The sequence below is a fragment of the Dendrobates tinctorius genome, unplaced genomic scaffold (genome assembly GCF_039654945.1).
Source record: "Dendrobates tinctorius isolate UK_male_01 unplaced genomic scaffold, ASM3965494v1 ptg000245l, whole genome shotgun sequence".
In the NCBI taxonomy this organism is placed as follows: domain Eukaryota; kingdom Metazoa; phylum Chordata; class Amphibia; order Anura; family Dendrobatidae; genus Dendrobates; species Dendrobates tinctorius.
Genome location: NW_027361912.1, coordinates 6,526,205 through 6,550,610, shown reverse-complemented (window position 1 = coordinate 6,550,610; position 24,406 = coordinate 6,526,205). Strand labels below are relative to the sequence as shown.

At 47.6% G+C, this 24,406-nt stretch overlaps 1 protein-coding gene across 1 annotated transcript; it reads right to left on the bottom strand.

The window, feature by feature from the left end:
- Positions 1–18,948: 18,948 nt before the first annotated feature.
- Positions 18,949–23,184, bottom strand: NEFL (neurofilament light chain). Its single transcript, XM_073557149.1, has 4 exons — positions 22,104–23,184; positions 20,233–20,357; positions 19,730–20,028; positions 18,949–19,646 (listed from the first exon to the last, which is right to left on the bottom strand). Exons 1-4 carry the CDS (start codon positions 23,139–23,141, stop codon positions 19,519–19,521), a joined length of 1,590 nt encoding a protein of 529 aa, XP_073413250.1. The 5' UTR covers positions 23,142–23,184; the 3' UTR covers positions 18,949–19,518.
- Between the last annotated feature and the right edge of the window lie 1,222 nt (positions 23,185–24,406).

Here is a 24,406-nt window from a genome sequence, read left to right as displayed (position 1 = left end):
AGATTTTTTTTTACTGAAAAACTATGTTCTCACGTTGTGTTTTTGCATCATTTTTTGCTGCGTTTTATGCAAATTATCAGCTGCGTTTTTACAGTACCAGCAAAGTTTGAGATTTCAAATATCTCATACACACACATTGTCTTTTCTTCTAACTGTTTTGTCACTTTTTTAACCTTTGTTTCAGCATTTTTGCAGGGCTTTTTACCCATGGAAAGCAACGGATGCAAGAAACGCAGGTATCAAATGTGCCCTGACAAAAACGCAGCAAAAGCACATAAAAAACTAAGCAACAAACGCAGCAAAAACTGAGCAAAACCTGTTTTTTCGTAAGCAGCTTAAACTTTGCATAAAAAAATCACAGTGAAAGCGCAACGTGGGAAAAAAATGCTTGTTGTCAATTCTTTGAGGAAGATCTCGAAGAAAACTTTCCCAAACTAGGAACTTTTGAATCAAAAGGATGCAAAGAAAAGAAACACATCAGGAAAAAAAATCTTCAAAAACTTTTCAGCAAACACTTGAGAAAAACAACTGCTTCCCAAAAATGAAGAGTTTCCAGGAGTAGTTTCTGTTTGACAAACGAAAAGTTTTTGAGCTGGAAAAAAACTCTATGTGAACAAAGTCTATGATTATGTGTATTTTTCAGGCGGATTCTGCCTGGAATCAGCCAGAAAAGGCAGCGCAAGAGCGCCAGAAAAAAAAAGAGCAAAATGCACAGCAATGTAAAAACCACATTGCTGTGCACATGTTCTATCCTTTGTTCTTTTTTTCCATTTCAGGGTTCAAAAACCTTGAAGCAGTTAGAGGAAGTGACATGATTATTCTTTGGTGGGCTTCGTTTGGAAGTTGCCCTCTCTACATACTTGAACGTACAGGGCAAAAACGCTGGCGGAGGAGCAAAAACGATGGCAAAACTGCCAGCAAAGCCGTGTTGCGAAAGAAACCACCTGAAGTGGTGTCGCCTTGGAAAACTCAGTGATTCTGCCAATCTCTTAAAGACTTTGTGAGCACACTTTCATTTCATGCTGCTGCTTAGCGTAGATGCAACCAGACGGGCATTGTCTTGTAAAGAGGCAAACACCCTCCCAGATGCCAGGCCAGAGGTGAGAACCGGAGCCATGGCACGACCAATGGAGGACACACGCAGCTCTTTGATTTCAATGGGCACCATGCAGTACTTCACCTCTCCTGCGGGGGCAGTGCTGGAGATTTGAACACTTGCTGTCAGATTCTCCCACAGATCATTTATTGGTTTATAATCATATAACTCTTAAAGTGATTGAACAAAGTCCTTTTAACAATTAACTAATATTGAAGACAACAAAGTGGTCCTTCCGTCCATCCATCTAACTAACTTTTTTCCTTTAATTACTGGATACATCTTCGGTCATTCCTAAAGCACTTAAGCTGAAGGTTACCCCCCTGGATTTTCATAAGGCCTATGGAGGGGGCGCACTAATATTGCACCTCTCCTTTTTTCCCTACTTTGCAATCATTTAATATAGATGTATTAACAAATTTGCAAAAAAACACATTTGAAAGGTAACTCACCAAACGCCCTGACTGATGCACTGGCAGGATGCAGCAGAGCCCCATTGAAAAAGGCTGGGGCAGCACAGGTGCATTCCACTGGTGAGAGCAGCCAGTAACCCATCATGGTCTGGCTGCCTCAAGTAAAAAAATGCACACAAATAAGGCTTGCATAAGACATAATTCACACAGATAAGTAGAATCATAGAATCATAGAATCGTAGAGTTGGAAGGGACCTCCTGGGCCATCTGGTCCAACCCCCTGCTCAAAGCAGGATTCGCTAAATCATCCCAGTCAGATGTCTGTCCAGCCTCTGTTTGAAGACTTCCATTGAAGGAGAACTCACCACTTCTCGTGGCAGCCTGTTCCACTCATTGATCACTCTAACTGTCAAAAAGTTTTTTCTAATATCTAATCTGTGTCTCCTCCCATTCAGTTTCATCCCATTGCTTCTAGTCTTTCCTTGTGCAAATGAGAATAAAGTTGATCCTTCTACAATGTGACAGCCCTTTAGATATTTGTAGACAGCTATTAAGTCTCCTCTCAGTCTTCTCTTTTGCAAACTAAACATTCCCAAATCCTGCAACCTTTCCTCATAAGACAGGGTTTGCAGACCGGTCACCATTCTGGTCGCTCTTTTCTGAACTTGCTCCAGTTTGTTGATGTCTTTTTTAAAATGTGGTGCCCAAAACTGGACACAATATTCCAGATGAGGTCTGACCAAAGAGGAGTAGAGGGAAATAATGACTTCACGTGATCTAGACTGTATGCTTCTGTTAATACATCCTAGAATTGCATTTGCCTTTTTTGCTGCTGCATCACACTGTTGACTCATATTCAGTCTGTGATCTATTAGTATACCCAAGTCTTTTTCACATGTGCTGTCACTTAGCCCTATTCCTCCCATTCTGTATATGCTTTTTTCATTTTTATTGCCCAGATGTAGTACTTTGCATTTCTCCCTGTTAAAAACCATTCTGTTAGTTGCTGCCCACTTCTCCAGTTTATTTAAATCTTTTTGAATCCTCTCTCTCTTCTCTAGTATTAGCTATCCCTCCTAGCTTTGTGTCATCAGCAAATTTAATCAGTTTACCCTCAATTCCTTCATCTAAATCGTTGATAAAGATGTTGAACAATACAGGGCCCAGGACAGAGCCCTGTGGTACCCCACTTGAGACATTCTTCCAACTGGATGTGCAGCCATTTACGACCACTCTTTGGGTCCGATCACTAAGCCAGTTATGAATCCACCTAAAAGTTGCCTTGTCCATTCCATACTTAGTCATTTTTTCAATAAGGATTGTATGAGAGACTTTGTCAAATGCTTTGCTGAAGTCAAGATATACTATATCTACAGCATTTCCTTGATCCACCCAATCAGTGATACCGTCATAAAAGGAAATTAAGTTAGTCTGACATGACTTATTAGTTACAAACCCATGCTGACTCTGTTTAATTACTTCATTCTTATCCAGGTATTGACATACATGTTGTTTAATAATTTGTTCAAAGATCTTTCCTGGTATAGAAGTCAGACTCACCGGCCTATAGTTGCCTGGGTCCACCTTCTTCCCCTTTTTGAAGATAGGAACAACATTTGCTCTTCTCCAGTCTTCTGGGACTTCTCCTGTTCTCCAAGAATTTTCAAAGATTATGGAGAGGGGTTCAAAAATTTCTTCTGCTATCTCCTTCAGTACTCTGGGGTGTAATTCATCTGGACCTGGAGACTTGAATTCATTTAGGTTAGCTAAGTGTTTCCTCACTATCTTTCTGTTTATAGATATCCTGGATTCTTCTATTCCCTTAATAGGACAGTGAAGAACAGTTGATGTTACATTTCCTTTCTGAGAGAAAACAGATGCAAAATAGGAATTTAAAAGTTCAGCCTTCTCAACATCCTGTCTTAACATTTCATCATTTTCATCCTGTAAAAATCCTGTATCCTGTATCCTGTAAAAAAGTGCGATGCAAGGTGTCTGAGCAGCCTATTGATGACACCCATAGTGTTAGCAGGCGGCCGCTCTGCACCATACATATGCATCACACAGAAAAAAAAAACCAAGCCAACATGGAAGTCTCTAGCTGCATCCTGCAATAATGATAAAAAGTGCAAAAAGATAAATAGATATGGGGTATTAGTTACTATTTTGACCAAAGCAGATAAGCTCACAACCCAACGTCAAGGGTCCCCAGATATTGTGAGTCCCTAACACTAAATCTAATCGGCTCACACAAGGAATAAAAATTCCAAAATTCAAAAAAACACATTTGAAAGGTAACTCACCAAACGCCCTGACTGATGCACTGGCAGGATGCAGCAGAGCCCCATTGAAAAAGGCTGGGGCAGCACAGGTGCATTCCACTGATGAGAGCAGCCAGTAACCCATCATGGTCTGGCTGCCTCAAGTAAAAAAATGCACACAAATATCTGCTTTGGCCAAAATAGTAACTAATACCCCATATCTATTTATCTTTTTGCACTTTTTATCATTATTGCAGGATGCAGCTAGAGACTTCCATGTTGGCTTGGTTTTTTTTTTCTGTGTGATGCATATGTATGGTGCAGAGCGGCCCGCCTGCTAACACTATGGGTGTCATCAATAGGCTGCTCAGACACCTTGCATCGCACTTATCTGTGTGAATTATGTCTTATGCAAGCCTTATTTGTGTGCATTTTTTTACTTGAGGCAGCCAGACCATGATGGGTTACTGGCTGCTCTCATCAGTGGAATGCACCTGTGCTGCCCCAGCCTTTTTCAATGGGGCTCTGCTGCATCCTGCCAGTGCATCAGTCAGGGCGTTTGGTGAGTTACCTTTCAAATGTGTTTTTTTGAATTTTGGAATTTTTATTCCTTGTGTGAGCCTATTAACTAATGTGCTACTATTCCAATATGGTCTCGGCCTTGCGTGGGTTAACGGCACTTGGCAGAGTAATGGAAGCAGGTAATGGAGATTAGATGTAGATGAATAGTCCCTGAGGGGCAGGGCCGGTGGGCTGACACTGTGTGGGCTGATCAGGACACCCCGCCTTGATCTGCAGCAATACAGGGTTGGGGCGGCAGAGCTGCAGATTGAGCAGTGTTGAGTCATCCCTCCTCCCAGAGGACACAGCAGAATCATTCAGCTCTTCCACTGCATTGGCAAACACGTGGCTGCGTTCTGCGGAAGCTCGGAGAACAGCTCTGCAAATTCACTCCTAAGAGGTCCAATTACACAGAAACACTCAGGCTATTTCTACGAAACTGGGATCTCTAATAAGAATTTGGGGAGATCAGATGGGGGGAATGTAGGCGTCCGTCAGTTCACTTGACAGCTCTCTGGGGTCATCAATTAGCACAGTTTATAAATTTCTAGTATGTAGGTTAATATTACACACAGGCTCTAAGGGATGATTAAAATTAGAGATTAGAACATTTCCCAACATTTTATTTTGGCCAGATTCGCTCGAATTGGCCGGCAGATTCAGTTTGGTCACTCAGACATCTGATATGCTCTCAGGTCTCTCCAGAACCCAAAGGATAATGAAATGGGGAATGAGAATGGAATAAAAAGTAGTGAGAGCTTATACTGTACTTACCTGTCCTAAGACCATTCCCTCTCCTGTCCCGAGCCCTTTCTCTGTCCCAAGCCCTGTCCTGAGCCCGTTCCCTCTTATGTCCCGAGCCCTTTCCCTCTCCTGTCCCAAGCCCCTTCTGTTGTGAATTCGCTTTCTGGCCTCCCTCTGGTTATTACTGAAGGTAGTGCAGCTGGTCAGACCGACAGAGGGGTTGCGAGTTCTCTTTCTGGGCTCCCTCTGGTGGTTACTGGAGGTAATGGAGCTGATCTGATTGACAGAGGCTTGCCACCAGATAATGATGATGACGATTGGAAATCTGGGGTTTCAGTTTGCGATTTAAGACAGCCGACTCCCTCTATCCCTGCTGGTGATTTGCTTCCTGTTCCTCCTGAGGTCTGACTTCTCCATCTCTGTCCCTGCATGTTCATCTAAGTGGTTTATTTGCTATTCTGTTTGCATTTGATCTGGTTTTGTCTATCTCTTCTTGGTGTGGGTCAGTCAGCTCCGGCTGGGGCTGTGCTGAATCACTGCCCATATGTTACTGCTTGTGCCAGTTTGTTTTATCCCCTGTTAGATTGGTCTCTTTTTGCTCTGCTTTCAGAATATAGTGCTGATATAGTGGGGGGCGAAGTCGTGTGACTTCAGTATTTTTCTATCTGACGTGTTGGACTTTTTGCAGGGTTTTTTGTGTGATGGCAGACAGTGTCTTTCCTTTCCTGTCCTGTCTAGTCAGTGTGGGCCCCATCATTTACTCAGTCTATTTTTCTGCCTGTGTTTGTGTTTTCATCTTGTCTCACCGACAATATATGTTTGGGGGCTATCTGTTCCTTTGGGGTCTGCTCCGGGGCAGTTTAGATTTCACCTTTCTTGAGGCTTAATTAGCTCTCCGGCTGTGCCGAGGCGTCTAGGATCATCGTAGGTACGCTCCACGGCTACTGCTAGTTGTGTGGATCAAGGGTCTGCAATCCGCTTAGTTACCAACCTCTCTGGCTTTCTGTGGCTTAGCCTGGACCTGTTCTCCTCCTCGGTGACCCATTCATAACACCCTTCTCTCTCCTGTCCTGAGTTCATTCCTTCTCCTGTTCCGAGCTCTTTCCCTCTCCTGTCCCTTGCCCTTTCCCTCTCCTGTCCCGAGCCCTTTCCCTCTCCTGTCCTGGGCCCTTTCCCTCTCCTGTCCCGAGCCCTTTCCTTCTCCTGTCCTGGGCCCTTTCCATCTCCTGTCCCGAGCCTTTTCCCTCTCCTGTACTGAGCCCTTTCCCTCTCCTGTCCCGAGCCCTTTCCCTCTCCTGTCCCGAGCCCTTTCCCTCTCCTGTCCCGAGCCCTTTCCCTCTCCTGTCCCGAGCCCTTTCCCTCTCCTGTCCCGAGCCCTTTCCCTCTCCTGTCCCGAGCCCTTTCCCTCTCCTGTCCCGAGCCCTTTCTCTCTCCTGTCCCGAGCCCTTTCTCTCTCTTGTCCCGAGAGCCCTTTCTCTCTCTTGTCCCGAGAGCCTTTTCTCTCTCCTGTCCTGAGCCCTTTCTCCTGTCCCGAGCCCTTTCCTTCTCCTGTCTCCCGCTCACTCACCTGTGGTCACACTTTACTCTTTGGATCTACTAGTGTTGAGTAGATGTCACATGGGGCGATAACCACGTCTCCTTCATGCAGTCATGTGGGGCACAACACATAACACTAACGCGCATTGTGCCCCAGTACATTGACAGGATAAAGAGAGTGGAGGACCTGGCGGGGCGCTAAAACACTGGATCAGGTGTGGGGCAGATCTAGAACCCCTTCCTAGCCCTATATAGAATCCTGCAAAACCACGGCAATCCTCTAATCCACATCCCAGTAGAATCTACCTCCTGTGGCAGCAAAGGCAGATGTGAGAACTGCAGGCAATCACTCTGTAGTGGGTCACTGCTGTGGCCAGTGATTAACTGCAGCAGACTACCTATATTGGGAAATCATTGCTGCTGTAGAAAGTAGTGTAGAGTCAGCGATGTAAATTTACATCGAAATACCCAGGAAAATACAGAGTGGTTTATGGGGTTGTCCTGGGACCCAGTACATACCCAGTTGGCACTGGTATGAAAAGTGGTGGTTAATACCTTTAACTCCCTTTAGGTTAGACATCTTGCACTCGTAGCCATAGGGGGACGATGCCTACTGAGCATTACAGACATATAGGCCTTGATAAGGCACCTTATTTTCATTATAGTCATATATGGCTGTGTACATGACATCTGTATGGGGCCTTGTCTTTGAAAACTCCTATTTTGTTAGATGGCTCCACAAACAATATTCTGATAATATGGTGACCTGCTGTTTAGATCCCAGCGATCCACTCCACTATGGAGGAACGACCAAGTGTTTAGCTTCTCTGCAGCACCTCCGCAGGAGAAATGGTGCATTACACAGTTCTTATTGAAATAAATCAACCACTCGAACGTGCACAGACATTTCTGGTCCTCCACAATGAGTGATGCTCTTTTTAGGTGTCCGTTCTATTGATGAACTGAGGGTTATCAATGAAGACCCCCTCTTTGTTAATTTGGAACATTCTAATAAGGAGGTTTTATGTAATTGGGTTTCTATTTTAAAATCAACCGAGACCGAGCTGCACGGAAGACTAGTCGGACAGACGAGTACCCTCGGCTTTTCTCCACCTGCTGCCCTGTAGTGACTGGTCTCCTGTGCGTGTGTGTAAGGCGGCACTCATCTTGTTGGCATTGATTCAAAAAACTTTACATAAATTAATAGCACAAGGGAACATAAGAAACTTATATCATATTATCAGAGAAATCTGCTTCTTTCTCCACTAAGGAGCCACTTCTTTCCTTCCACCCTACATCCTGAACACATCAACCTCTCTCAACAAAACCAGCCCAAATATGTCATGATCAAAACATAAAGAGCTTCCAGCTCACTGAGGGATCAGATTACAGCCACATATGGGTTTCCATTTTAAAATCCACCGAGACCGAGCTGCACGGAAGACTAGTCGGACAGACAAGTACCCTCGGCTTTTCTCCACCTGCTGCCCTGTAGTGTCTGGTCTCCTGTGCGTGTGTGTAAGAAGGCACTCATCTTGTTGGCTTTGATTCAAGAAACTTTACATAAATTAATAGCACAAGGGAACATAGGAAATTTATATCATATTATCAGAGAAATCTGCTTCTTTCTCCACTAAGGAGCCACTTCTTTCCTTCCACCCTACATCCTGAACACATCAACCTCTCTCAACAAAACCAGCCCAAATATGTCATGATCAAAACATAAAGAGCTTCCAGCTCACTGAGGGATCAGATTACAGCCACATATGGGTTTCCATTTTAAAATCCACCGAGACCGAGCTGCACGGAAGACTAGTCGGACAGACAAGTACCCTCGGCTTTTCTCCACCTGCTGCCCTGTAGTGTCTGGTCTCCTGTGCGTGTGTGTAAGGAGGCACTCATCTTGTTGGCTTTGATTCAAGAAACTTTACATAAATTAATAGCACAAGGGAACATAGGAAATTTATATCATATTATCAGAGAAATCTGCGTCTTTCTCCACTAACGAGCCACTTCTTTCCTTCCACCCTACATCCTGAACACATCAACCTCTCTCCACAAAACCAGCCCAAATCTGTCATGATCAAAACATAAAGAACTGCCAGCTCACTGAGGGATCATATTACAGCCACATATGGGTGGGAGCAAAGTGAAAGAAAGAGGCAGAAACCCCTGCTGTTTACTAGATAGTGTTTTATTTCACCTCAGATCTATGCTCAATACTGCAACTTCTAAACAAAATAGTCACCTTCCTTATACCATTGTTTGCATAAATCAATAAAGCAAGCAAATTTCTCATATCGTATCAGAAATATGAATGCTTCTTTCTCCATTTATAAGCCTCTTCTCTCCTTGCCTCCTGAATTCGATTTCTCATTTCCTCTGAAAAACCATTAAAAATCCATCTTGGTCATGAAAAGTTGGACTTCTGAGTCACTGATTGGGCAGGTTACAGTTGTCTTTTGAAGTCTATGGGGAATGGTGAAGGAGCTATAGTGTTTCACCACACTCCAGAGCTGAACTCTCATCTACACTGCTCAGTACTGCTGTATAATGTCCTCGACATGTGCTCCATAGAGACAGGAGAGCCGGAATCCCTCATGTCTGTGTGTGCTGTGTATGGGAGACATCATAGCGGCTGGTCTACACCCACTAGCTCAGCGATAACTGAAAATCCAAGATAGGGCTTGAAGAGGGGGAAAACTGATGAAAAATGCAGGATACAAGTCATATCATGGTCAGATATAGCACGGGGGACATCTTAGACCCAGAAGAATGGTATTCTTTAACTTTTGGGTGTAATCTATGGCAATTCAAGGAAGCAATGAAAAAATATTTCAACTTTAAGATGGACGCCTGACCACAAGAAACAAGATGCTTCTGATGTAGGCGGCGTTCCATCCCGACCTCCGCGATGGCGCGTCCGGTGAATGATTGCAAGTCTATGGCTATTGATCACCAAATCATGACGTTCCTGTTATTAACATGCAGAATGAAGATGCAGATTTTTTTTCTTATGGTTAATTGCCCATCTGGCAGGGCTCCAGCCTGACATTAGCTCCCCGCTGAGCTGCGCCATGGAATATGTTATCGTTATTAGGGCAGAGAAGCCGAGATGAACATGTTGGGAAAGTTCTGTGCTGCTTTTACTGCATTGCGTCAGTCAGGAGCCGAGCCCCCACCATCACGTCTTAACTCCATCTCCCCCATACACCCTGCGGGCCGCGTACTGCTGGGTATGAGTGTGGATGGGCGAGGGGCGCCAGAGCAAACGCTACCTGCTGCCCATAGCTGAATTCAGCAAATCTACTTTCAGTCCAGTTATAGGTACCATAGTAGATTATTCCTAGGGACAGACCGGGACCCCCATTATGGTCCCCGGGAGTGAATGATATCACATTCCCCCTCCCCGCACTTTCCTTGGTCCTCGCGTGCAGTTTTTCAGGAGCTGGGAGACCCATAAAGATTTTCACCTGCCATTAGCAGAGGATATGACGGCAGCATTCTCCGTCTCTACGGATGCATCTTAGTATGGCAGTGAAGGCGTTAATTATGAGAAGTCCGTGGTAGGAGCATTTGTATCTAGCGGATAAGACAGATGTGTACACCATGACTATTGGAATCTGTCAGCCGTCTATATGGCCATGTAGGTCATAGGAAGCCGAATAAAATGAGAAAATGAGACCTTGATATCTGCAATACGATGGCTTATTCCAGAGAGAGCCACATTTTTCTTGATATGTAAATGAGCTGTTAAGATCTATGGGTGTGATAGAGATCTCTGAGAATCTGCCTGGGGAAGGGGGGGGGGCATTACCAGCGTGAGACATATTGATCAGGAGAGCGGACTATCAGTCATTACATGTATCACAGTGGTAATGCCCCTTTACATTTTAAATAAGCCCTTAAAACAGATTTTCAGGGAGATCTCTGCCCAGCCCGTAGATCTTAAAGGGAATCTGTCACCAGGTTTTTGCTACGTCATCTGAGAGCAGCGTGATGCAGGAAAAGAGACCCCGAATCCAACGATGTATCACTTAGTTTACTGGGTGCAGCGGTTTTTACACAATCAGAGTTCTTAGATGTATCGCGAAGCAGAGCTGTGAAAGATAATCCTGCCCACAACAGGCTCTGTATTTACATAGTGAGCAGCTTATCACAGGAGGGGGCGGAGTCAGACTAGCATGCACGTGAGACCTAGTCTCAGCAATGATAATAACCTGGTGATAAAACCTTAATTGTAAGTAAACCACAGCACACAGTCTGATAAGTGACACACCACTAAATTCTGTAGTGGATATTATGATGAATAAGGATCAAGGAAACTGCACATTGAAAAAGGGTGAAATTTGCTCAACATCCGCAGCAAATTGTTAAATTGTTTTTTTTACTCTAAAATTATTATTTTTCCACCATTTAAGCCTTTTCCAAGGTTTTTATTTCTCTGAAAACCCCAATTTGATGTGGTCTGTGTGGCTATCAATCAGTGAAAATCTCAGAAAGACGGAAGGAGGAAATGACATAATGAGCTCACTGACAGATTCTCAGATAACTCATTCTGCAGCCAGCAATAGACAGTGCAACACCGAAGCTATAGAGGGCAAACGGTGCAAAATTTATATTATAACCTAAATGCAATAAAGGCTTTTAGCGCCAATTATTTTCATTTAATTAAAAAAAAAAATCTAAATAAATAAAAAAAGCCCCCAAAGATGGACGACTGATTATTGGGGTCACAGATGTTGTGCAGCTTAATTTTAGATAAGGCTTTGCACTCTTACTTTTTAATTGTAATATTATAAGTTCAAAATATTATCATGATAAAGCCTTAGCAGAATGCAATTCACATTATAACCACTGGGTGGCATCATTTAGGCTGGTTTCACATTTGCGTTAAAACAACGCTGCGCCCTGCGTCGTTAAGCCCCGCCCCGAGCCGGCTCCCTGCCCGCCCCATCCGGGATCGCCGCCTACTTTCGCATTTGCACGCATGCGATCGGCGCACCCTATCTTTAGCATAGGGTGCGCCGATCATGCGCTGCCAGTGTGAAAGTAGCGTGCTGCGCACTTTTGACAGTGCGCCGTGCGCGCCGAAATGCAACATGCTGCATTTCGGCGCGCACGGCGCACTGTCAAAAGTGCGCAGCACGCTACTTTCACACTGGCAGCGCATGATCGGCGCACCCTATGCTAAAGATAGGGTGCGCCGATCGCATGCGTGCAAATGCGAAAGTAGGCGGTGATCCCGGATGGGGCGGGCAGGGAGCCGGCTCGGGGCGGGGCTTAACGACGCAGGGCGCAGCGTTGTTTTAACGCAAATGTGAAACCAGCCTAACGCAAATGTGAAACCAGCCTTAGACTCCTACAGTATACTCATCACCCAACAGAGTATCTCAAAATCATATTTTTATTTTTTAATTTTTCAAAGACTGTAATTTTGGGTCACTCATTTCAGGATAAGCTGAGCCAAGTGGAAAGGTTAAAAAGGACACCCCGTGACTTGTGAAATGAACCCATAAATGTTAAATTAATCTCCGAATAAGTCTTTCAGGCCCATTATTGTATCCGACCCTGTTATAATTGCCAACAATTGTGTTTTTTGTTGAGCCCTTCCCACAAATCGAACCACAAAAGGGTGTGATTTATGCAGATCGCTTCCAAAAAAGAAGGCCTTCATGCCCATTTTTGGAGAGGTGGTCCCATTTTGGTCTAAATATAGGAACTTTCGAATGTTGGCGCGTATGCCCCAGGCTCACCATGGAATTGTAATGTCCTTCATCATTTAACCGCAATATGGTTATCTGGACGTACGCAGGGGCCAATGGGTTTCTTTCACCGAGTGGCTGCTGGGTGGTGGAGCAAGCTGGCAGATAGAAGGGTCGATTTTCAGCAGGTCATAGTGAGGCAGTCGGGTAAACAGAAAAGCCAAGGTTAGGAACTAAATACCAAGAGGGTACAAAGCAGCAGACCAGGGTAGTAATAAACTATAACTGGCAGCTACAAGTTATCTTCTGGGAGTCTTGTAGAGGAAGTGCTCCTGCCCACGGCTCACAGCAGAGAGATGACTACAGCAGATAATCAGCACCCAGTAGTAAAACATAGACTCACGGTCGAGCACGACCACAAGTCCCAGCCAGGCTAATGTAAAACAGGGCTGCGAATATAAATCATTCCTCTGCCCCCGTCAGCAGTACAAATGCGGTGCCATCTAGCGGCTGAGGTCGTATGAGATGGATCAGACTTGGACATAACAGGAACCAGTAATTCTCTGCTGGCCCAGTCCTGTCCTCTCCGGGATTGCCTGTATGATTATTGATCCCCGTGTCAGTAATGAATGTAATTAGTGGAAATTTACTTTGTTTGCTTCGGGCTTTTCGTTTTTTGTCGGGAGTAATTTCCGAGAGATAAACCGTCATTTTCTTGGCCCTAAGGCCCCTAATCAGGGAAATGATAGGACTGTGAATTTCTAATCAGAAAGCGTCCAGATACGGCACGAGATCAAGCAGAGGCGGCTACGGAGGAATCGGCACAAATTACAATGAATCGCCGGTTAACTCTTCAAATCCAAGCAGTAAATAAGGCCGAGCTTGACGTCACCTTCGGAGATTTAGATGAACGCGGTCGCCATAATTTGCAAAGTGGTGTAATGCCGATCAGTATATCAGGACAGAAGCGGGAGCTGCCAGATTCTGCCTCCATGATGGGGCTCCGCTGATCTCACCGGGTAATAAGACGTGTCAGGAAGATTTAGTGAAGCTGCAGCTCCGCTGCTGAGATCTTGTAAAACAGAAGGAGCCTTAACCCGTTACTAATTGTGACCGGGATAGAACATACAGAGCACCCATCCAGCACCCTTATCAGTAGATAGGGGGCAGCGTAACAAGGTGCTCCTTCCAGTCAAACCACTAGGTGCCATTATACACCACTATAAGGTCTACTTTGAATGGGACTTTGCTGCAATGCCAGACACAGCCTGTTTGACCGTAGTGGCGCTATTTCCGTGAAAAAATAGCCCAAAATTTTCTTTTTTTTCAGACTACTCCTACACTCTTCTCCATTTGAAATTGACATGACCGAAAATGAAAAACACGTATGGCGTATGTATAGCTATGCTGCAGGTGTAACCCACCTAATTTTGATAACTATACTTTTCTGCAGATGGAAGCGCTCTTACACTGACTGGATGGCACACGTGTGCCGGTGTCGTGAACGGTATTCCCTCTACGTTGAGCCATCTCAAAATTAATTTTAAGGTTAACGAGTCTAATTACAGTACGGCTATACGAGATCTCTCGGCAGTCTGGCGTTCTGTAAATGTATCCTTCGAGCAGCAGGAGCTGGCTGTATTACACAGCTGGCAGAGAGGACAAGAGTTAACTTGTCCAGATGCTGCAATCAGTAGAGAATGTGGCGTCTAGGTGGTTACGCAGAGGAAGAGGTTTCCCCGCTGTCACTCAGTAGAGGCCTCCAAAAGGTCCCATTTGGCCCACATGAGAAGATCAACACTACAGACCTGTAATTCTTGGGTGGCCCTCTTGGAGATGTTGCATTAGGGCCCACATGTGTGAAGTTAGGGCTCGTTTAGAAGAGCATATAATCAGCTGTTCAAGTGTCAGGTGCCATGGACATCACACGGGGAGAAAATGACCCCCCTATAGCTAGTGTGTCCGGTGACTTCTAAGATGAATCCCTGTGCCTTCTTTTCTCAAAAATTCTCCCCATCTGAACGTAACTATGATGTGAGGAATCGGGAATTGTTGGCCATGAAATGGGCATTTGAAGAGTGGAGACATTGCTTGGAGGGAGCTAGACATCAAGTTGTGGTCCTCACCGACCACAGGAATTTGATTCATCTTGAATCAGCCAAACGTTGGAATCCTAGACAGGCTAGGTGGGCCTTGTTTTTCACGCGTTTTAATTTTGTGGTCTCTTTTCTTCCTGGCACTAAAAATGTTAAGGCGGACGCCCTTTCTAGGAGTTTCTTTGCGGATTCTTTTATTGTGACCAAGCCTACTACCATTCTAAATGAGGGTGTAGTTCTTTCCGCCATCTCACCCGATTTGGGACATGCCCTGGAGGAATTTCAGGAGAACAAACCTGAACGTTGCCCTATGGGAAAATTGTATGTCCCTGACCAGTGGAGGAAAAGAGTAATGTCTGAAATTCATTGCTCCGCATTGGCTGGTCATCCAGGTATTTTTGGTACCGGAGATTTGGTGAGTAGGTCTTTTTGGTGGCCTGCCTTATCTCGTGATGTCGGGAATTTTGTGCAGTCCTGTGGGACTTGTTCTCGGTCCAAACCCTGTTCTCGTTCTAGTGGGTTGTTGATGCCCCTGCCAGTGCCCAAGAGGCCATGGACCCATATCTCAATGGATTTTATTTCCGATTTTCCTGTATCTCAGAGACACCCACCAACCCAGCCATCCCCAATATGGAAAACACGATTTACCAGGTCCGTCCACCTTCCTCTATTGCCCCATAGTCCACTTGACGATTGTAGGTCAACGTGGGCAAAATTACAGTCTGCGAATACACAGGTCTGTACACACCAAGCTGCGATGCTCTGCATGTCCTGACAACGTTCTATCATAACGTATTCAGCAAACTGAGCTACAGTCACTTTCCTGTAGTATCGGACCGGGCAGGAGTCTTCACTGCACATGCACAGCAATGAGCCATAGGCATGATCTCATCGGTTGTACTTCTTAGGACCATTTTCGGTAGGTACTGACCACTGTGTACCAGAAAGATAACATAAGATCTACCTTTTCGGGCATACTCTGGACCCAGTTGTCCTATAGTCCCATTTTGTGTCTTCTCAAAGTCACCCAGATCCTTTCGTTGACCATTTTTCCTGTTTTCTTCGCATCTTCAAGAACCGACTGTTCCCTTACCACCAGATATATCCACTCCGACAAGCTCCCTGGTGACCAGATAGCCTATGTTCTCCATTTCTCCTGTCAGTGGTTCTAATTTTATTTTTTCAGTGTACAAATAAGGTAAAATAAAGGTAAATTATTTTTTTAAAGATCTACCTGTTTCCTGGGTTTACGTCTATGGCTGCCAAACCTGAAAGTATAGAACGAGAGGATGTCATGTGGCAACCATTGCATCTCCAAGCTTAGATGGAAGGGTGGACATCTGACAGTCGCTCTCGACACTGCCACAGGATGAGACAGTCTCTTCCTCTTTTATGGCTTTTTGTAGCAGGCGACCACACAAAGTTCCCTACTCTGAATTTTTTCATAATTGTGGCGACAATGTAGAAGAGTTGTGCCGGGATTTGTCCCATACTAAAACCATATGACCAGAGTGAGAGATGATATCCATAAGTAACGGATGCTGCCTCCTACAAAGATTTATAAAATTACTCATGAACCAGAAAAATGGCACGTCTACCTATTATTCTTCTTCTTCTAGGTGTCATTTCACTTCATTAGAATTCATGCAAAGGAACGAGGTGGATCAGATCATGTAGGATAAGTGACACTCCGACTGTGATTAAAGAACTGTAATGTCAGAACCCCCGAGATATCGGTGGCAGAACGTCGCTCCGTCTCCAGCTTGAGTCACCTCTCTTCCCCTTTTTCAAAGTGAGATGAACCAGAACTTCTCAGTCGTGTCCCATCCGACCGTGGTAAATTGGATTCTAGCACCTCTTCCCACCATCCTAAATGTATGGACCATTCATGAAATTTTCTCTCCTCCTCAGATATAGTAGGACCAAAATAAAAAGTTCTGACCTAGTGAACGGGGATGACCATCTGGTTCAGTTCAATAACTGATCCAGCCTCCTCCACTGCTGATTTAGAACCAGAGAAGGTGACTGGATAACTTGGGAGGTTTTCTATTCCTAAAATTATGGATCTAGCTACGATACTGGCGACAGTACATTTTTTATTTTGTCTATTTTTTTCTTTTTCCCATGTAGAATTAATTTGTAGCATCTCCCATGATGACCCTCCTATAAAACATTAGGAAACAGAGCAAATAGTTAATCCTTAAAGGGCAACTACAGAGAAAACGCATGCATTTGTGTCACTAGGGAAGGTCTCTAGGGGGCAGTGCATGACGGTGAATCTACCCTTGTATAAAAACCTGAACCAGGACCTCGGGGACGGGCACACCGCTGATACATGGGCAGTAATTGGGTAATTTGTATTTCCCGAAGATCATCAGAGTAAAATCAAGACACTCTTGTTGCAAAAGGGATTATTATATAAGGGGGCTGAAGATTTTATGGGTTTGTTATCTATAGATTGTTGCATGAAGCTAAAATGAACATAGGTTGTGAGAATTGTTAGCGCCTCCACAGGAGAAATTAGGAATTGCACAGTAAAGATGTAGAATCCTCCGGAGAAACGGTTTAGGGTCCTGCATGGTATACCGACCTAAGAGGGTTTTATAAATGACCCAAACTGATCTAAAGGGGTTATTTAATCTTCTATCTATAGGAGCACTCCGCTCCTGGCTCCCCAACTTCCTCCTTTGCAGGGTGGAGGAGTGCTCCCGATGATGGGACAGTTCAGAATCAGCATCACGGCTGCACCGCCGGTACGAGCTGCGCACTCTCTCAGGCCGCTAGCTGTGAGAAGTGCAGGGGCAAGAAGGATGGGAAGATCCAGCTTCAGAGAGCGGCGTGTAGGCTCTAAATAACGGGCCACTCAGAGACTGCAGAAGTGGCCGGGAACCAGAGCAACGAGCTGTAAACTATAGAATGAAAAAATCCCTCTGTACTTGAGTTTGGAGAGGATTTTTAATGAACGGTAAATTAGTTTTAAGAAATTAATATTTTTGGTTTAGGTGGACACTATATTGTTGACTTTGGTGGACATATTGTTGGCGTTGGTGGACATATTTTTGGCTTTGGTGGACATGATATTGTTGGCTTTGGTGGACATGATATTGTTGGCTTTGGTGGACATGATATTGTTGGCTTTCGTTGACATATTTTTGGATCCAGTGGACAATATATTGTTGACGTTGGTGGACATATTTTTGGCTTTGGTGGACAAGATATTGTTGGCTTTAGTGGACATATTTTTGGTTTTGGTGGACACTATATTGTTGACTTTGGTGGACATAATGTTGGTGGACATATTTTTGGCTTTTGGTGGACATGATATTTTTAGTCTTTGTGGACACAATGTTTTTGCTTTTGGTGGACACTATTTTTTTGGCTTTGGTGGACATATCTTTGGTTTTGCTGGACATGATATTTTTTGGCTCTTCCTCAGTATAGGCCATGAATATCAGAGCCAAGTGCACAATGAAGAGGTCCTAAGGTTTAGCCAAGGGCTGCAACCCCTTCCATCAGCTAATCAGCACGGTCCAAAGAGCTGAACCCCCATTAATCTGATATTGATGACCTATCCTAAAGGATTGCTCCCATCTTAGCAAGTTAAAAGTGCTAACTGGGGGTCATAACAATGGGACCCCACAATTCCAAAAATGGAGGCTCTAAAACTCAGTGCTCGGCTATCTCAAGTAGTCCCATAGCCATAGAATGTGTACCCACCACTTTATTCTAATGGCATATTTTACAGCTCTGTTCACAAGATTGGTAGGACCCCCACTGATCATTTACCACCTATCACAGGATAGGACATCAATATTGTGATCCAAGGAACCCATCATAGAAAAAAATGTTGTTTACCTGCAGATATAGGGTTAATCTGCAGATATATAGTGTTCCGGATTACTGTAGCAACGGCTACAGGGAGAAAATAAACCTTATATCATCCCTGCAGCCGCAGCTTTCAGTCATCAGGAAAAAAAGGAGGGCGCAGCTAGTCTCCGCTCCCTATATATAATCCCTCCCCATAACCTTGATAGACAGCATGCTCTGCAGCGTGTGCGCACAGCAGGCTGCCAATCAATGTGCCAGGGACGGATTACAGCGTGCTCATTTTGTAGCTGCTCAGATCACTGAAAGCTGGTGGCTACAGGGAGAATATGACTTTGTTTTCTCCCTGTAGCCGCTGCTCCAGTAAATGGGTCAGGCACTATTTTCCTGCATATTACCACTATATCTGCAGGTAGAAAGTGTTTTTGGCAGGGACAGGTTCCCTTTTAGATTATTAAAGGCAATATGCCAACAATGAGTGTAGCTTACCTGGGAGCACGGGCTGAGACTGGGTTCATACAAATGCAATTCACAATACCCGGTCACCAGACCCAAACTTACAGCAGAGGGTTAGGACTCGGGCATCGGGCTTCATATATGGACCGTGAAATAAACCTGGATCTTCGGACCTTGTGCCCCACCTCAATCATCCCCTTGAATTTCTGTATTCCACCATATACACAGATAAATAAATGCGCACACTATGACACGTTTCCAGTTTGAGGGCTGGATGCTGTTTTTTGCCTCTTTATTGCGATTACAGTACACAGATCCACAAAAGCCACCAACGGATTCATTAGCTGCAGCTCCCTATCGCCTTGCAGTCAGCAGCGCCCAGTCATGGAGGATACGGTGGTGCAACACTTGACGTAACCGAAAATATGAGAACTACCGGATTCTCCTAGAAATCAGAACGGGCACTGACTGTGCCTCTGATTTAAAGGGAAAGTCATGGCGCTATAGGTATTGCTATGGAATGTTCTGCTGGTTGCCAGACAGTAGTGAAGGAGCCAAAAACCCACCCTGCTGCATCGGAGAGTTCCCTGCGCAGGTAATGAAATGAATGGAAGCTCCGGGTTCTGGACTCACCTGCAGTAACCATGCACAACCTGGGAAAGCTGCTAGGGTGGGGGTCGGGACTCTGCTTAAAGCGGGTGGGTCCGAATCTATGCATGGAGGGCAACACAACCATAGAGGTGTTTAAAGGGGCTTTCTGGACCAGGAGGGGAATGAGCGTATTGGAAGTGAGGAGCATTTACTAGACGGAAAATCTTCATTCATTTATTTTTTTTTAACTTTGGTTTCTTCCTCTGCGGCTTCTTCTTCCTCCTCCTCTTTCTCTTCTTCACCTTCTTCTTCAGCCTCTCCTTCTTGATCCTCTTCTTCTTCCTCTATTTCTTCTCCTTCACCTTTTGAGAAAAAAAATGATTGCAAAATAAATCAAATATAATGTTGGTCAAATTTTGGCAAAAAAAAAAAAAAAAAGGCTCACCTTCTTCTTCTCCTCCCTCCTCCCCCTCCTCTGCAGCCTCTTCTTCCTCCTCTTCTTCTTCAGGAGGTTCTGCTTGGGCCTCTTCTGCTCTGGAGGATTCGATGGTCTCTTCTACGTCGAGCTGCTCTTCTTGGACGTGACTGGCGTAGTAAGAGGGGAATGAGCGCGAGGAGATGTAGGCGCTGCTCTGCAGGCTGTATGCGGAGCGGCCGAACACGGGAGCGCTTTGTGTGTAGCCGCTGGTGATGGCGCCAACTCCGGAGAAACTCAGCCGGGTCTCCTCACCCTCCAGTAACTTCCTGCATGAACAGATAGAAGAAACTTAGAAGAGGACATGATGTCGAAGATGAGGAACATAAAGGTGCCCAACAGCTTTACCCAGTGGACGGCCGATACCATCATAGATACTTCTAGAAACATACAGATGCCTAATAACACAAATACCCAACACTCGCCATCGATGGTCCCATCATCGTCTCCGTGCCCCCGCCTGTGCCAATTACCTGTATGCAGCAATCTCTATATCCAGCGCCATCTTCACGTTCAGGAGGTCCTGGTATTCCTTCAGGTATCTCGCCATCTCACTCTTTGTGTTCCTCAACTCTTCATCTAACTTGTTAATGGCATCCTGTGGGTGAGAAAGGGACACAATAATTTGCCGATATTTCCCTAAACTGCCATCATCAGAGGCTGACGGACACTTTTGCTCACCAGGGTAATTCCTCCCTGGCCCTGCTCCATCCTTCCCAGTCCTGCCCCATCCTCCCAGGCTCCTGCCCCATCCTCCATGGCTCCTGTCTCATCCTCCATGGCTCCTGTCCCATCCTCCCAGGCTCCTGTCCCATCCTCCCAGGCTCCTGCCCCATCCTGCTCCATCCTCCCTGGCTCCTGTCCCATCCTCCCAGGTCCTGCCCCATCCTCCCTGGCTCTTGCCCCATCCTCCCTGTCTCCATCCCCATTCTCCCCAGTCCTGCCCCATCCTTCCTGATGCCCATTTTTCCCCACTTTCTCCTCCTGCTGAATGTCACTGGGTCGGTCACTGACTTCTTATCACTGGAATGAAGGGGAATTAAAAGCTGTTCTTTTAGTATGCCTTGTTACATGGGACTGCAGCTTAAAGGTGACGCAGCACATTCGGCGGAGGGTTCTACTGATGCCCTCCAATTATTTATATGATATTGCTGATAGTATATGTGCGGATCTGACCTGCCCATGGGGCTGAACTCTCCACCAGATGGGAGTTGTAGTCCAGTATTGCACAGATACTTAAAGCTTTCCAGTCAGCTATGTGCAGAGCAGTCACCGTTGTTGGGTCCATTAGTGCCATCATTTGATCTGTCCAAGGTGCTAAACCTTCCGATCCCTAATGTTACCGGACCCCCTCATCCTGCACTGACACCCAGTAGGGATTTCTCCAGCAGTTTCTTCCCCTGCGATCCTGTGTTCCTCAGTCCCACCCTGCATCCTGTAGAGGGCTGATTGCCTGCAGATTGGAGCCGAGCAGTGAACTGACTCCAGTCTATAGTAGATCGATCGTGAGTCCTCCCCTCCTCACAACCATGTACGATCCTGTGCATGTATCTGATATATATAGGCTACTCAGGCTCCCCTCTCCCCCATCACCGTGCACCCCAGTACCTGCATGTCAGCGATCTCCCCACTCCCAGTACCTGCATGTCAGCGATCTCCCCACTCCCAGTACCTGCATGTCAGCGATCTCCCCACTCCCTGTACCGGCATGTCAGCGATCTCCCCGCTCCCAGTACCGGCATGCTGGCATTCCCCCCACCATCAGCACCTGCATGCTGGCATTCTCCCCACCATCAGCACCTGCATGCTGGCATTCTCCCCACCATCAGCACCTGCATGCTGGAGTTTTACCCGCCACCAGTACCTGCATGCCGGCGATCTCCCCGCCACCAGTACCTGCATGCCGGCGATCTCCCCGCCACCAGTACCTGCATGCCGGCGATCTCCCCGCCACCAGTACCTGCATGCTGGCAATCTCCCCGCCACCAGTACCTGTATGCTGGCAATCTCCCCGCCACCAGTACCTGCATGCTGGCAATCTCCCCGCCACCAGTACCTGCATGCTGGCAATCTCCCCACCATCAGCACCTGCATGCTGGAGTTTTACCCGCCACCAGTACCTGCATGCCGGTGATCTCCCCGCCACCAGTACCTGCATGCTGGCGATCTCCCCGCCACCAGTACCTGCATGCTGGCGATCTCCCCGCCACCAGTACCTGCATGCTGGCGATCTCCCCGCCACCAGTACCTGCATGCTGGCATTCTCCCCACCATCAGCACCTGCATGCTGGAGTTTTACCCGCCACCAGTACCTGCATGCCGGTGATCTCCCCGCCACCAGTACCTGCATGCCGGCGATCTCCCCGCTCTGCTTGTCCTCCAGCTCCTGGATCTGCCTCTCCAGCGCATCGTTCACCCCCCTGCAGGCGTCGATCTCCAGCGCTTTGGACTTCAGCAGCCGACGACTCTCCGACACCTCGTCCTTGGCGGCGCGCACCGACTCCGTATTCCGCGCCGCGCTCTGGGTCAGGACGCTGAACCTGGACTTGAACCACTCCTCGGCGGACTGCATGTTCTTGGCGGCCAGCTTCTCATATTGCGCCCGGATGTCGCGCAGCGCGGAGCTCAGGTCGGGCTTGGACACGTCGACCTCCAGCGAGATCTGCGCGTACTGCACCTGGGACTGCAGCTGCACCAGCTCCTCCTCGTGGACCTTCTTCAGGAAGGCGATCTCATCCAGGAGGCTGTCCATCCTCTTCTCCAGCTCCACCCTGGCCAGGGCCGCCATGTCCGCCTCCTTCCTGACCTCCAGCAGCCTGGCCTCGGCGTCCTCCCGGCTCAGAGCCTCCTCCTCGTAGCGCGCCTGCAGCCCCTGCAGCGCCTCCTCCAGACGCTCCCGCTGGCTCCGCACGCTCTGGCGCTCCGCGGCCGCCTCCTCCTGGGCGAGGCGCAGCTCCCGCACCTCGTGCTCGTACAGGTCGCGCAGTCGGGACGGCTCGCTGTGCTTCTGGCGCAGGAGGAGCAGCTCGGCTTCCAGCACCTTGTTGCGCTTCTCCAGCTCGTGCACGCGCTCGATGAAGTTGGCGAAGCGGTCATTGAGGTCCTGCAGCTGCGCCTTCTCCTGGGTGCGCACGATCTTCAGGTCGCTGCTGATCGCGGCCACTTGGGTGAGGTCCAGGGAGTCGGCGCTGGGGATCAGGGCGGAGGAAGAGGAGGACGAGGCGGCATAGCTGCGGCGCACGGAGGAGGACAGCGCCGGGGAGTAGCTGCTCCTGCTGGAGGGAGACGCATAGCTGCTGCGGACGTGCAGCCGGGGCGCGCTCTCCACCACCCGCCGCTTGTAGGCGCTGCTGTAGTACGGCTCGTAGCTGTAGGCGCTCATGGTGCGGACTGGGAGCAGCGCCGGGCTGCGCCGCTACTTATAGGACGGGGGAGAGGGCTGAGCATGCGCACTGGGGTCACAGCACCAAGGACAGCAGCCTGAGCGCAGCGCGGGATCCAGAGTACTGCCCCCCTGCAGCAGCGCCCACCCGAGGTATTACACGACACCCACCGGAGTCATTACACGGCACCCACCCGAGGTATTACACGACACCCACCGGAGTCATTACACGGCCCCCACCCGAGTCATTACACGACACCCACCCGAGTCATTACACGGCCCCCACCGGAGTCATTACACGGCCCCCACCGGAGTCATTACACGGCCCCCACCCGTGTCATTACACGGCCCCCACCGGAGTCATTACACGGCCCCCACCCGTGTCATTACACGGCCCACACCGGAGTCATCACACGGCCCCCACCGGAGTCATTACACGGCCCCCACCGGAGTCATTACACGGCCCCCACCCGAGTCATTACACTGCTCCCACCGGAGTCATTACACGGCCCCCACCGGAGTCATTACACTGCTCCCACCGGAGTCGTTACACGCCCCCCACCGGAGTCATTACACTGCTCCCACCGGAGTCATTACACGGCCCCCACTGGAGTCATTACACTGCTCCCACCGGAGTCATTACACGCCCCCCACCGGAGTCATTACACTGCTCCCACTGGAGTCATTACACGGCACCCACCGGAGTCATTACACTGCTCCCACTGGAGTCATTACACGGCCCCCACCCGAGTCGTTACACTGCTCCCACCGGAGTCATCACACGGCCCTCACCGGAGTCATTACACTGCTCCCACCGGAGTCATTACACTGCTCCCACAGGAGTCATCACACGGCCCCCACCGGAGTCATTACACGGCCCCCACCCGTGTCATTACACGGCCCCCACCGGAGTCATCACACGGCCCTCACCGGAGTCATTACACGGCCCCCACCGGAGTCATTACACGGCCCCCACCCGAGTCATTACACTGCTCCCACCGGAGTCATTACACGGCCCCCACCGGAGTCATTACACTGCTCCCACCGGAGTCGTTACACGCCCCCCACCGGAGTCATTACACTGCTCCCACCGGAGTCATTACACGGCCCCCACTGGAGTCATTACACTGCTCCCACCGGAGTCATTACACGGCCCTCACCGGAGTCATTACACTGCTCCCACCGGAGTCATTACACGGCCCTCACCGGAGTCATTACACTGCTCCCACCGGAGTCATTACACTGCTCCCACCGGAGTCATCACA